At 44.8% G+C, this 13,429-nt stretch overlaps 1 protein-coding gene across 1 annotated transcript in view; it reads left to right on the top strand.

The window, feature by feature from the left end:
- Positions 1-2,629: 2,629 nt before the first annotated feature.
- Positions 2,630-13,429, top strand: part of LOC131897480 (pregnancy-specific glycoprotein 22-like) — a 37,340-nt gene continuing 26,540 nt past the window's right edge. The window contains exons 1-4 of the mRNA XM_059248430.1: positions 2,630-2,957; positions 5,799-6,158; positions 7,380-7,733; positions 8,785-9,000. Coding sequence (XP_059104413.1) covers positions 2,630-2,957; positions 5,799-6,158; positions 7,380-7,733; positions 8,785-9,000 — 1,258 coding nt within the window. The remainder of the gene's footprint in view (positions 2,958-5,798; positions 6,159-7,379; positions 7,734-8,784; positions 9,001-13,429) is intronic.

Below are 13,429 nucleotides of genomic sequence, written 5' to 3'. Positions count from 1 at the left end.
TTCCTCTGAAATTTCCTGAGCACAAGGCTTTTCCTCAGAATACCTTTTCTCTAGTACATACTACTTCCAACTTTAGTCCAGGGCTTCCCAGGACAAATCTTGAGCCCTGTCTAGTCCCATCCTACAGTAGAAGGAATGAGGAGTCCTGAAGAGCACAGTGATTAGGAGGACAGGCCCTGCATCTTACCTGTGCCTAACTTATCTGGGAAGTTCTCATTTGCATTTTTGACCATGCTTGTTGTAGCCCTAGTCATGACACTGCAGTTCTCCCAGTGATCTCCAGGGGGTGATAGCAGGGCATATGCTCAATGCTCCAAAAATTGTTTCCCTGACCCAAGATCTAGCAGGCTACATTCCATCTCTGTCCTGACTAACCTTGAGCTCCCTCCCTAGACCCTGCTCTGATCTACTGGTTTCTTCCTTTGTCTGAGAACATCTTTATGCAAGGAGACTTTGAAGGTCCCTTCCCTCCTGACATCTCTCAAAGGTGAAGATAAGATTATAATCAGGGAATCATCTAGAAATGGGCAAAAGTGACCCAGGAAGATCATAGAGGACATGTGCACACCCAACACATAATGCTAGACTGTTGCCTTGAAACCCTCCATAGGAAGATGGAGGCCACAGTTTTTTCAAGGACACACAGGTCACCTCTTTCCCAACTGAGTATATAAAACTCCTCACACAACTGCTCCTGAGCCTCTCTCCTGGATCATTAATTTGACTGGTGACATTAATGATAAAGGACTGATCTTCATTCCTAGTCATCACTCAGCTGGTTTCTTCCCAGCCCTCAGAGACATTTCTGTCACCTTCCTGCAGGTTTTAAGTAAATACTACCTTCTCAGAGCATTGAAAACACAGGGTAGATTGGGTGTTTACCTAGGTCTTTAAGTCACAAGGACATATAGAGAGGATGGAGGCTCCTTTTTTGGTGAGGACAGACCCAAAGCCAGGACAAAGCAAATGTCAGCCCTGGGATGAGCTGTTGTTCTCTGAGGGCATGGGGATGCTTATCAGCCTTCTTGCTCAATGTGTTCCTTTGAGGAGAACTATAAAGGGAAGTTGAGAGGGATGCAGGGCAGCACTGAGAGTGGAAGGGATTGAGCAGTGCTTGGACTCAAACCCCATCACTCACCACCCACTGGATTCTGGGAAGTGCTCCTGTCTGAGAAAAATCTCATCCCAGAAGGAGGAAGAACAGCAGAGCCTGAGTTCTGTGTTGGAGCTGAATCTCTTCTCCTCAGAGGGATGACAGCAAGTGAGATATTGATGGAGGGGTCCTCTGTGCTTCTCTGCAAGGGGTGTACCCCCTGGCAGGGGCGTCTGCTCACAGGTAAGTGTACCCACTATCTGACTTTGTGGGGAGGGGAATTCACTGGCAGGTTGGAGTCTCTTAAAGAAGACAAGATCTTGAGAGGAGACTCAAGGTTTGTAGTCACGGGGCAGAAGGTAAAGCGAGGGACAGAAGCCCGGCAGCCTGAAGCTCTCAGAGGATATGAAGTGATGTTGGTAAAAGAAAAGCTTTAAACACTTCATATTCACAGTGAGTTACATTGGCTGCATTGTCTGAAGACAGCTGTTCCCAACCCTGGCAGCGTGACCCTCCAAATAGAAATCAAACAGGGGAGGGCTAGTGAGATGTCTCAGTGTGTGAAGTTATGACAACCTGAAATCAACCCTCAGCTCCCACACAGTAGATAGAGAACAGACTCCTGCAGGCTCTACTCTGCCCTCCACATAGGTGCTGTGACATGCACCCACAGATGCACACCCTGACACATGTGATTCCTCACAAATTTGTGACATACATCTTCATATGTATGCAAGGAGACACCAGCCTTCACAAATACACACATATATTTACATAAGTAAATCTAAGATCATTTATTTCATCCTTGAATATAATTATTGTCATAAGCTCCAACCTAGGAACTATGAATATAAATCCATGGAGACATATTCCTCCTTCATTCCTTTTTTTCCCTTATCCACATTTGTCTGAGTCTTTTCCAGGAACTGAGCCTTCCAAAAAGTTAAGACTCATCCTGCCCTTACAAATCCCTGGTTCTGAATGGAGGCAGTGGCTCAGGCCTTTAATCCCAGCACTTGGGGAGGCAGAGGCAGGTGATCTCCATGAGTTCAAGGCCAACCTGCTCTACAGAGCAAATTCTAGGACAACCAAGGCTACACAGAGAAACCCTGCCTCAACAAACCAAAACTAAACCCCAAACCAAAGACAAAACCAAAATCAAAACAAACAAACAGAAAGCCTTGGTACTGGTGAACATGATGTCAGTGTATCTGAAAGGTGAAGCCAGGAGTTGACTAGAGTTACAAAGGGAACAGAGGAAAAAGTCAGAAAGTGAAGACTCTCCAGAGGAGGAGTTCAGAGAGTCATTGCTCTTCACACCGAATGCTCTGTGTAAGGAGGGATATGGGACAGAGATGGGGGAATCAGGCAGAAACATGCTGAATCAATGGAAGTCTTGTTGCTCATGTCTGTGAAGGAGGGTCAGCACTCCCTACTCACACACCAAAGCTGAGTGATGATCACACTCATTTAACATAAGTGGTTTTTCTCAATTTCCTTGTAGCCTTCCTCTTAACCTTCTGGCATCTGTCTACCATGGCCCATGTGACCATTGAGTCACTTCCAGTCCAAGTGACTGAAGGAGAAAACGTCCTTTTTGTTGTCCATGATCTCCCAGAGAATCTTACAACCTTTGCCTGGTTCAAAGGTCCAACAAATATGACACAAAGAATTGCAATGTGTACAATGGACAACAATTTAAATGGGCCAGGTCATGTGCACATCGGTAGAGAGACAATATATTGCAATGGATCCCTGTTGCTCGAAAATGTCAACCAGAAGGACACAGAAAATTATACCCTACAAACCTATAATAGACATGGAAAAATCGTATCAACAACATCCATGTACCTCCATGTGTCTGGTAAGTGATTTGTCGTGAACTCTGTGAGCTGGGTGAGGTTGATTTCACTGGACACATGCAGCGGGGAGGTCTGGGCCTACCTTCCCTGTGCATTGTACCCTCATGTTGGGGTTTGAGTACATAGTTCAGGACACATATGGTATAGAATAATGGCAATAGATCAAAATCCTTCATTTAACTTCACCTTGCACACAGGTGGATGCATGTTGGGTAACTCAGCCCAGGACATAATCTTCTGAAAAGACCGTATGGGTTTTATGAGGGGTGTTTCTTGAGAAAGACCTCAAGGGAATCAACATTGTGCCTTTTTGAGGAAAACATGGGATCCTCACTGAGATGTGAGCACCAGGATGCCTTGTCTCCAGATCTCTGTCCCAGAGTCAATGACAGGTGTCCATGGGAAACATTTTGTAAGTGTTGGGTTTTGACTTCCTGATGGCAGGGAACAGTGCTCCCAAGTAGTCCATGTCTTGTGATGTGTGGAACCAGACAGTGTGCTGTCTTGGTTGGGATATGTCCCTTGGCCATCTTCTTCAGAGAGTCAGCGGGGGAGCATAGCTCAACAGATGTTCAGGCCATCAACTAACTGTCTTGTTGGGCATATGAGTTTTCACATGAAGGTCGTGGTCCCCAAGGAGAGGGACTGATGGCACAGATTCTCCTAACATATGCTTTCCTCTGGGTCCAGCTTGAGGACATCTCTCTTGCAGGCAAATGGCTACAGACTATGCTGATCTGACAGCTTCCCAGACATAAGTTTTTTCCCCCTGGTGAACATAAGGGATGTCATCAGGATACACAATGAACTGGCAGAAAAGTATTTGCCTGAACTAGGAGCTTACTTAGTAGCTGTTTTTACAGACCTGAAAATCATGGACACAGCATTCTCAGAACTACCAGCTGCTTAATGTTTCTGCTACACTGCCAGGGGATCATGTTCTGTTTCCCACTTTATATGTTTCCTTTGGGAAATACAAGATATCCAAGGGGAACCAACATGATAGAGGTCCAAAGCATCTCAGAGAAATCACGGAACACATGGGCAAACCCATTACACAGCTCAGTAAAACGAGGAAGTAGTAGCATGGTCTTGAAAATCTTGCACAGGATGAAGGAGCTCACAGCCCTTTCCCCAAAATCAGGTCACCTATTCTCACCCAAAATCTGAGACTCCTGATACATCCTGTGCCTTTGACATTGGTCAGAACTCAGTCTGTTGGAGCTTCCAGTGAGAATAGATCTGTTCTTTCCCACACACATCACTCACTTGGTCCCTCTGGAGCCTCAAAGTCAGTTTTGTGACCTTCTTGCTGGGAGCAAATTATGTGTTTCCAGAGCACTGAATACACAGAGCAGACTGGGTGTCCAGCTAGGTTTCTTTGTCACATGATTGTGCAGTTTTACCTTTTTTGATGCTGACAAACCTAGGCCAGGACACAGCAGAGTGCAGTTCCATGGTCAGCTGCTGCTATCTCATGTCACAGGGATGGTCATTACCCTTGACTCTCTCTGTGTGTTCTAGAGATAGGAACATAAAGAGAGAATGAGGAACATGGGGCAGCACTGAAACTGGAGGGGCAGAGCAGTGTTTTGAACACTGACCCACCCTCAGCCCATGGGACTCTGGGAGGTGCTCCTTCCTGGGAAGAGACTCAGTTCAGACGAGGGAAGGACAGCAGAGCTTGGGAGCTGTGCTGGAGTAGAAGTAACTCAGAGGGAAGAAAGATCAGCCTACTGAGACAATGGAAGCCCCTCTGTACTCCTGTGCAAAGGCTGCACCACATCTCAGGGCCTTCTCCTCACAGATGAGCAGACCAGGAGTTGACAGTGTGTGAGAGGAGAGGACTGACATACTGTCTGGAGTCTCCTGAGTGGTACATGGGCAGGAGTGGAGTCCCATTGTGTGTAGGGGAGAAAATACAGAGTGGGAATGAGGCTCAGCATTAAGATGCTCTCGTTGAATACTAAACAGTAAAGGTGGGGAAGACACTGTTCTTACATGAAGTTAGTCAGCATGACCACAATATTTTGAAGACTGATGCTCTAAGCTTGGTGGCCCAAATAAAAATCAAGCTGGTGTGGTCCAATGGATACAGGCATTTGCTTCATTGTCTGGGAAACTGATACCAATGAACAGAAGTCCTCTGACCTTCACTGAAGTACTGTGTCCTGGACTCCCCCACAACACACACACACACACACACACACACACTAGGCTAGTCCTTACACTACTCGCACACAAGCATAATATGTAAACAAGTGTAAAAATCAAAGCAAATTGAGTGATTCAATACTGTATCCCTAAACTTATGAGCATATAGGGTTCTGGGACATCATTCATTTATTCAGTCTCCAGATGCATTTGAGTTTTTTCTAGGTATTGTTTATTTTTTTTAAGAAATACAAAAAAACTCATAGTTCTTATGATGTCCCCGTTAGAGTTGACTTGTAGTAAAGAAAGCTAGATGCTTTATTCAGATGTTGAATGCCCCACCAAGGGGAACAGAAAAACAATAAAGTCAGAGAGTGAAGACACAGGGTCTGTAGGAGAGGTGGGCAGGCATCACTCCAACACCAATCCAGTGTAAATGTGATCAGGGATCTGACGGCAGTAATCCAGGGCAATATTGACCATTGAAGAGATAGAGCCACATAGTGGAAATGACAAGTGTGGGGACACTGAGAACATGAAGGTTTTTGCTGACCTCTACCAAGTAGTGCAGGGCAACATTCACCCACAAAATGTCGGCTTCACAATGGACACAGCTGCTCAGGACACAGGGCCTCAGCTTAGTCAAATACAACATTGCCAACTTAAAAAATGTCTCTCTTCTGTTCTAGCCTTCCTTTGGAAGTGTGGGCGCCTTGGCACCTCTACCAAGATCACTATTGAATCAATGCCACCCAGAGTGACTGAAGGGAGAAGTGCTCTTCTCCTCGTTCACAATCTCCCAGAGAATATTGAAAGCTTCTTCTGGTTCAAAGGAGTGATTGGGGTCAAGAACCTTTTGGTTATCCGGCATATACCAGATAGAAAATCAACTAAGTGGGGGCCTGCATACACTGGCAGGGAGACCTTGTACAGTGATGGATCCCTGCTGCTCCGTGGTGTCACTCAGAAAGACCATGGATTGTACTTCCTACAAATTCTGAGAAGAGATGATGCACTTGAAGAAGCTGAGGTGCAACTCCAGGTGGACAGTAAGTGACTCTCTGTGACTGTTCAGTGCTGGGTGGGGCTTAGACACACAGGACTGTCATGGCTGCCATGGCCTCCCTCCCCTCTGCACTGTGTCCCCATAGGGAGGTTTGAGCACTTAGCGCAGGACACACTGGTAGAGACAAATGTCCGTAGATCATCATCCATCTTCTGACTCTACCTGCATCAGGGAAGACCTTGATGGAAAGTAACTCAGCCTAAGATGTCAGAGTCAGCCCAGGCTCTTGGGGCTCTAGACCAGGGAGCCCTGAGCCCTGTCATCTTTCCAAGGCTGGACTAAAGTGACCCAGGGGAGCATTTTCTAGTGCTCTACTCTTACAAAGCTGGAAGAGAACAATAGTTTTAGAACATCCATGTCAAACTGGGGTATTTATTAGGCCCAATTTGAGAATGTCACAAATAAAATCCAGGAACTGGTACAGAGACCATGGAGGAGTACTTCCTATTGGTTGCCCTTCATACTTGCTCAACCAGCTCTCTTACATAACACAGGACTCCTAGTCCAGTGCCTGAACTGCGTGCATTAATCTAAACCTTTTGCATCAATCCCTAATTTAAAAATATGTATTATAGTTTTGCCCAAAGGTCAATATGGTGGTGGCATTTTCAACTGAGTTTTTGTCTTGCAAAATGACTGTAGCTTGTGTGAAGTTGACATAAAACCAGCCAGCCTAGTAACCTAGCCTTTTAAAGTCCTGAGCCTGCCTTGAAGATCTGACTGCTCCCAGCAACCACATAGCTCCAGACCTAAGGGATACGTGACAGAGCAGCAAGTGCATCTATTAGGTAAACTCAGGGGTTGAGTGTTGCTCAAAGGAAATTGAAGAAATAACCTAGAAAGCTAAAGTTCCAGGCCTGTTGAGTTCTGGGGAGGCATCATCTCAAACCCCAGTGTGCATGAGTGTGTGCAGTGTCTGACTGAGGGCAGTGAGGGAGCAGCCATGTAGACACCCAAGGGGATAGTTTCGTGCAGTGGACACAAAACTAGCAGGGACACTGTTGGGAAGGAAGAGGTCATTTTTCTGCCCTTCAGTAAGTGGAGTACACACACACACACACACACACACACACACACACACACACACACACACACCTGCACCTCTAGGCTGAGTAATGAATCCATCTGCTCAGGATGGAGGTCACCATCTTTTCACCAAGCACAATGATCCCCATGTGATGGCTTTTTTCTCTTTCCCTTCCAGCTTCCCTTTCTCTGTTCTGTAACCCTCTCACATCTTCCCAACTCATGATCCAAGTGGTGCCTCGGTATCCTGCTGAAGGGGAAGGTGTACTTCTCCAAGTTCATAATCTTCCAGAAGATCTGCTAAACTTTGTCTGGTACAAATCAAAGTATGGGACCCTGATCCCTAAAACTGTAGAATATGACAGAGCTAGGAATTCCACCATGTGGTGGCCTGCACACAGAGGAATGGTGTACAATAATGGATCCCTGATGCTCCAGAATGTCACTGAGAAGGATGCAGGAATGTACACACTGGAAGTTTCAAAGAATGATTCCAAAATTGAAAAAGCATCTGTGGAACTTTATGTAAAGAGTAAGTCAGTGTCTAAGGTCTGCAACTGCTGGGGGTGGCTTATCCTACTACTTCATACACTAAACTGTCAGGACTGGGCTGTGCCTTCTCTCTCCCCAACTGCATTGTGTCCCTTCACTGGGATTTGGGCCCATACTGCAGGACACACACAGGGTAGACGAACTGTAGTAGATCAGAACCACTCAGCCGTCTTTACCTGCAGAGTGGAGGACCTGTGCTGGGTAAAATCAGCCCCAGGATATCAGGTACAGCCCACATGCTTGGAGCTCTCACCATGCTCATGTCACCAGAAAATTCTGTGGGTGTCAGGTAGTTCCTGGCTGAGGAAGCCATGGAGTCTTCACAGAGACCCCCAGGAAGCCCTGACTGGAAAACTTTCCATCTGGCTGGACTGGAGGTGAAATTGGGGAGCTTTTGTTCACTGTGTGTTTAGATTTCCTGTCAGAGCTGACAGGGAACAAGGCTTTACTGATGGTCCAAATCATGGGACTGACTATCCCATAGAGTATAGAATCACCAGCCTTCTACTGCCATGATAGCTGAAGTTAGGTAGGTCACCTGGGCACCCCCTTCTCCTGAGGATCAGTGGACAGGTGTCTGGGCCATTAGACTATTATTGTTCTTAGGGGCTTAGGAGCCTTGACAGGAAAGTCAAGGCACCAAGGGAACATACAGAGGAGGCAGACACTCCAGATTCCTCCTTCATCTCAGGAGTCTATCCTAAGGAATTCTTTTCTGCAGGTAAATAGTAACAGATGCTGCTGATGTGAGCAGCTCCCCACCCCAAGTTCACACTATGGCTCATAACTCAGCTTAACTCTTGGACATGGCAATGATCATGTATGCCCTATTATGGGGAAACTGAGACACAGAAAACAGTGCCTGAATCAGGGTCACACAGTCCCTGGGTGGCAGATCCAAAGCACAAAATACGTCTATAGCCACAGTTCCAAATTCTCCCCCTGGAAGCTTTATAAAGTATGAACTAAGGAGGGCCTGGTTGAGCTCACTGGACACCTGTCACTTAGTACCCTCATCTGTTTCTTCACAGAGAATGTGACCCAACCCTTTGTGCAAATCACTGACACCACAGTCACAGGACATAGATCTGTCATCTTCACCTGCATCTCACCCGACACTGATATCTTCATCCACTGGTTCTTCAATAACAAGAGTCTGAAGCTCACAGAGAGGATGACTATGTCCCCAACAAAGTGTGGACTCAAAATAGATCCCATCAAAAGGGAGGATGCTGGAGAGTATAAGTGTGAGGTCTCCAACCAATTCAGTTTGAAGACCAGTCTCCCAGTCTCCTGGCCATGATGAGTGAGTGACCTCTCCTCTCATCCCCACAGTAGACCCACAGAAGAATGCTGGTATTTCTGTGAGAAAAGTTACATGATGGAAATGATTAGTTACTCATCAGGTACAGCCAGCATGGTGACTCACACCTATAATTCTGGGATACATGTATGTAAAGGGAAGGCCAGGATTTAAAGTGAGGTTGTCTTAAAAGGAAAATAAAGGCATCAATATGGTAAACAAAAGTTCAAAGGCCTTAAGAGCTTAGCTTGTGGTTCAAATATATAGGGATCTTTCAGAATTCATGGGAAGTAATCTCAGGAGCCCTTGAAGTTTTGGATGTTCTGAGTCTGCTGTGAAAATGGTACAATGTTTGCATTGAGAAAAACATCCTCTTGTATGCTGAAATACATTCCCTGTTTAACTAATTCACCTAGGCCCAATGCTGCCTGCACATTATTTGTCTAGGTGAAGTGAGGAAGAGTGACAGGAGAAGGGGTCTACATAGTTTTGTGTTTCTTCATGGTTCCACCTCTGTAACTTCTGGGTTTCTAGGTATTTGTCTGTTTCATATTAGTCACTGTACGATTACCCCCATCAGTGTGGAGTAGTCATGGAAATTTTAGTAATCTTAAAAATGGACAGAAAGTTCTCAAAATTCTCTTCTATTATTAAGAATGTTACTCTTTTAAAAATAAAATTAAACTGATTAAAGGTTGCCAATGCCATTAATCAATATCACGAGTACACTTTTTTCCTTTTATTGAAAATGGATTCTTTTTCTTACAATATATACTGTTTATAGTTTTCCCTCTCTCAACCCTTCCCAGTTCCTTCCTACATCCCCTACCATCAGATCCACTCTCTTTCTTTCCTTAATTAGATAAGATTTGGCCTCTAAGAGATAACAATGAAACATGACAAAATAAAATATAATAAGATGAAACAACAACTGTCATGTTGATATTGGACCCTGCAACCCAACAGGAGCAAAGGAGTCCCAAGAGCAGACACAAGAGTCAGAGTCTTGTTCTCAGAGTCAGGAGTCTCACAAAAAAAGACTGAGGAAATAGATAAAACATAGATGCAGAGGACCTAGTGCTGACTCGTGTAGGTCCTGTGCATGCTGATTCAGTCTGTGAGTTCATATGTGCCTTGCTTAGTTGATTCACAGGGTCTTGTTTCCTTGGTGTCCTCCCTTCCCTCTAGCTCTTACACTATTTCTGCCTCCTCTACTGAAGGATTCCTGGATCTCTGAGGGGATAGATTTGATGGACACATCCAATTTAGGCTGTCCACATTGAAAGTGTTACAGCTCTGGATGGAAATGTATCCTGGCCATTAGAAGCCAGGGAATACCTGTAGGTGTTACAGATCTGAAGGGAAAGTTATCCTGGCCACTTGAATCAAAGTAATACCTGTAAAAGTTACAGCTCTCAAGGGAAAGTTCTTCTGGCTTTTAGAAGCCAGGTGATACCTACAGCTCTGAATGGGAATGTCTACTGGCTGTCAGAAACCAGATAACAACTACAGCTTGGAAGGGTAAGGTATCCTGGTAGGAAGCCAGGCAACACCTGCAGCTCTGTTCCAGTGGGGCACAGTATCCCTGCAGGAATGTTGCAGTTCTGCTCTTCTCCAGATGAGCCTTTGCAGGCCTGCTCTGCTTTGCTCTGCTGTGCTAAGGGAGTTTCCCTGTAGAGATGTAGCAATTCTGCTCCTGTTCCAGCAAGAGCCATTGCAGCTCTGTTTGGCTAAGGGAGCCTCGTTGCAGAAATGTAGCAGTTCTGCTCCTGCTCCAGCAAGAGCCATTACTGCTCTGCTCTACTAAGGGAGACTTCTTGAAGAAATGTAGCAGTTCTGCTCCAGCTCAGGCTAAAGCAGTTACTTCTTTGCCTGGCTCCACCCAGGTAAAAGAAGACTTTCACTCTAACCCCATTCAAGAGATTTATTGGTAGGGAGGAATCCAGGAGAGTGGCTGCCTCTGCCAGGGTGGAAAAAGGCAGCTTCAAACTGAACAGGCACAGGGCTTGTATAGGGCCTCTTAGGTGCAGCATTTTTCCAAGGTGAAGATTTTCAGGGTAGGAATTGATTGGATTTCAATCCCTGAGCTCGGACAAGCTTAGAAATTGGAGGGAATTTGTGCTCTCAGGGATTAGTTGGATTTTGTGCTCAGGGACTGGTTGGTTTTCATGCTCTAGAATTGGTTGGTTTTCATGCCAAGTTGGTCAGGATGTGTTTTTTTGGCTCTGGTTTCAGGACCAGGGTATATTCCTTTCACTGCTCCTTTGTAACCTTTGGGCTCTGGTTTCAGGGCCAGAGTGTGTTCTTTGACTGACCCTTTTACCCAACACACAAGGTATCTGTTGTGGATGTCTGTATCTGTTCTTTACCCATCTGTTGCCAGAGGTAGCCTCTCTGATGATGAATGGTTAAGGAAATGATCTACAAGTGTAGAAGAATCCTGTTGGATCTGATGCAGAAACCTCTTCTCTGAGGACTAGACCTTATAATACCTGAAGATTCCATGCAAGCTGGCGACAGATGAAAATAATCAATTGTCCTACCCAGTTTGGATTCCTACTAACTACATCAATGACTAGCATGGCAAAATATCCATAAAGATGCCAGAGTGGCAGTTATCTCTTGCAGGTAACCAAAAATTGTCTAATTAGACTTCAGGGTGCACAAAAGGAGGGAAATCATGGCTGGTACTGGAATGCAATCAGCTGTACATGGATAATGTTATGCATCCTAGTGGAGAACCTATAATGGCCACTTTCTTAAATAAATTTAATTTCAAGGTCCATTCTAAATACACATCCTTATTCCCATAGACAAGTGTAGTTCTAGCCCTACATTAAAGATGCTTTTGTTGCACAGTCAGAGGGCACCAAAGAAATCCAAAATGAATCCAAGTTCAGTGAAAAATAGATGCTTGGTGGTATGTATAGGAATGTCTCTCATAGACTCACATGTTTTAATGCTTGACCCTTAGGGAGTTACACTACTAAGTGGTGTGGCCTTGTTTGGGTAAGTGTGGCCTTGTTGGAGGAAGTTTGTCACTGTGGAGGCAGGCTTTGAAGTCTCATAAGGTCAAGCTACTCCCAGTGTGGCACACAGTTTCTTTTGGCTGCACGAGGATCACAATGTGGAACTCTCAGCTCCTTCTCCAACACCATGCCTGCCTATATGCCACCATGTTTTTAGCCATGACAACAATGGACTAAACCTCTGAAACTGTTAGCCAGCTCCAATTAAAAGTTTTCCTTAATAAGAGTTGCCATGGCCTCCATGTCTCTTCACAGCATTAAAACCCTAACTGAGATAGACAGCATGGGTGTCCAGTTCTACCTGATCTATCTATAACGTGACCCCCTTGTTTGATGTTCAGGGTACAGCTCAGAAGAGGTTTGGAAATACTGTAAAAGGCAGAAGACCAGGATGTGTACTATGAGATTGTGTCTTCTATATATTATGGGGAATCTTCACCCAAGAAAAGTTAACCGAATGGCTGCATAGACCTGGAAAATGACAACACCAATTGACATGGTAGGATACATGGGGAAATCTCTAGAGAGTCCAATTTTCTTAATTAAAATTTTTTTATTCATTTTACATACCATACTCATCAGATTACATTTATTTATTGATTTATACATAAATATATATGTAATAATATAATAATAATAATTAAAGAAATATCAATGAAGTTGAAAGGGAGTCAAAATCCTAGGAGGAGGTTGAGTGGGGGAGGGTGGGATGGAAAGGATGTAATGTAAACACAATATGTGTGTAGAAAATTCTAAAAAAATACTTTTCAAAGCTTCAAAAATAATAGTGAAAATAAGAGAGAGCTAGGGAGAGTGAAAGAATAAGAAACAGCTACCAAGAGAGTGATTATGGAGGGAAATTGAGGAGCTTCTGAGAACACCCTCCATTTCTGGACAACATCATTAGCAGTCTTCTCTTGATCTCCAGAACAAAGGCAAGGTCTGATCTTTTATAACCTTTTAGCTGTGGTGGGGAATTTCACACCATGTGACATAGTTCAGTGTAGTGTAAGTGACAAGGAGCATTGGAGGAGCCAGGTATTGTAAACTGTGAGTAGTCAGGTCTCAGCACAGACAGCTCCTACCAACACTCTGTTCTAGAGCGAACTGCAAGAGATGTGGCCTCATTAAGGCCATGGGAATCTGGCCTAAAGCTGAAGACCTGTGCCCTGGCACAAAGGTGAGGTGACCATGTATTGATAATGATTAAGTGGCAGGTAGCTCAGAGAATAGCTGTAATTTCCTAAGATAAGAGTTTGAGTGGGACTCAGAGTTTGTGCTTGTAGAGTACCTAGAGAGGACAGAGAGGAACAACAGTTCAGCAGCAGGAGGCTCTTGGTGAGC

This window comes from Peromyscus eremicus, chromosome 1 (assembly GCF_949786415.1).
Source record: "Peromyscus eremicus chromosome 1, PerEre_H2_v1, whole genome shotgun sequence".
Classification (NCBI taxonomy): domain Eukaryota; kingdom Metazoa; phylum Chordata; class Mammalia; order Rodentia; family Cricetidae; genus Peromyscus; species Peromyscus eremicus.
This window is presented reverse-complemented; position numbering and strand designations above follow the sequence as displayed.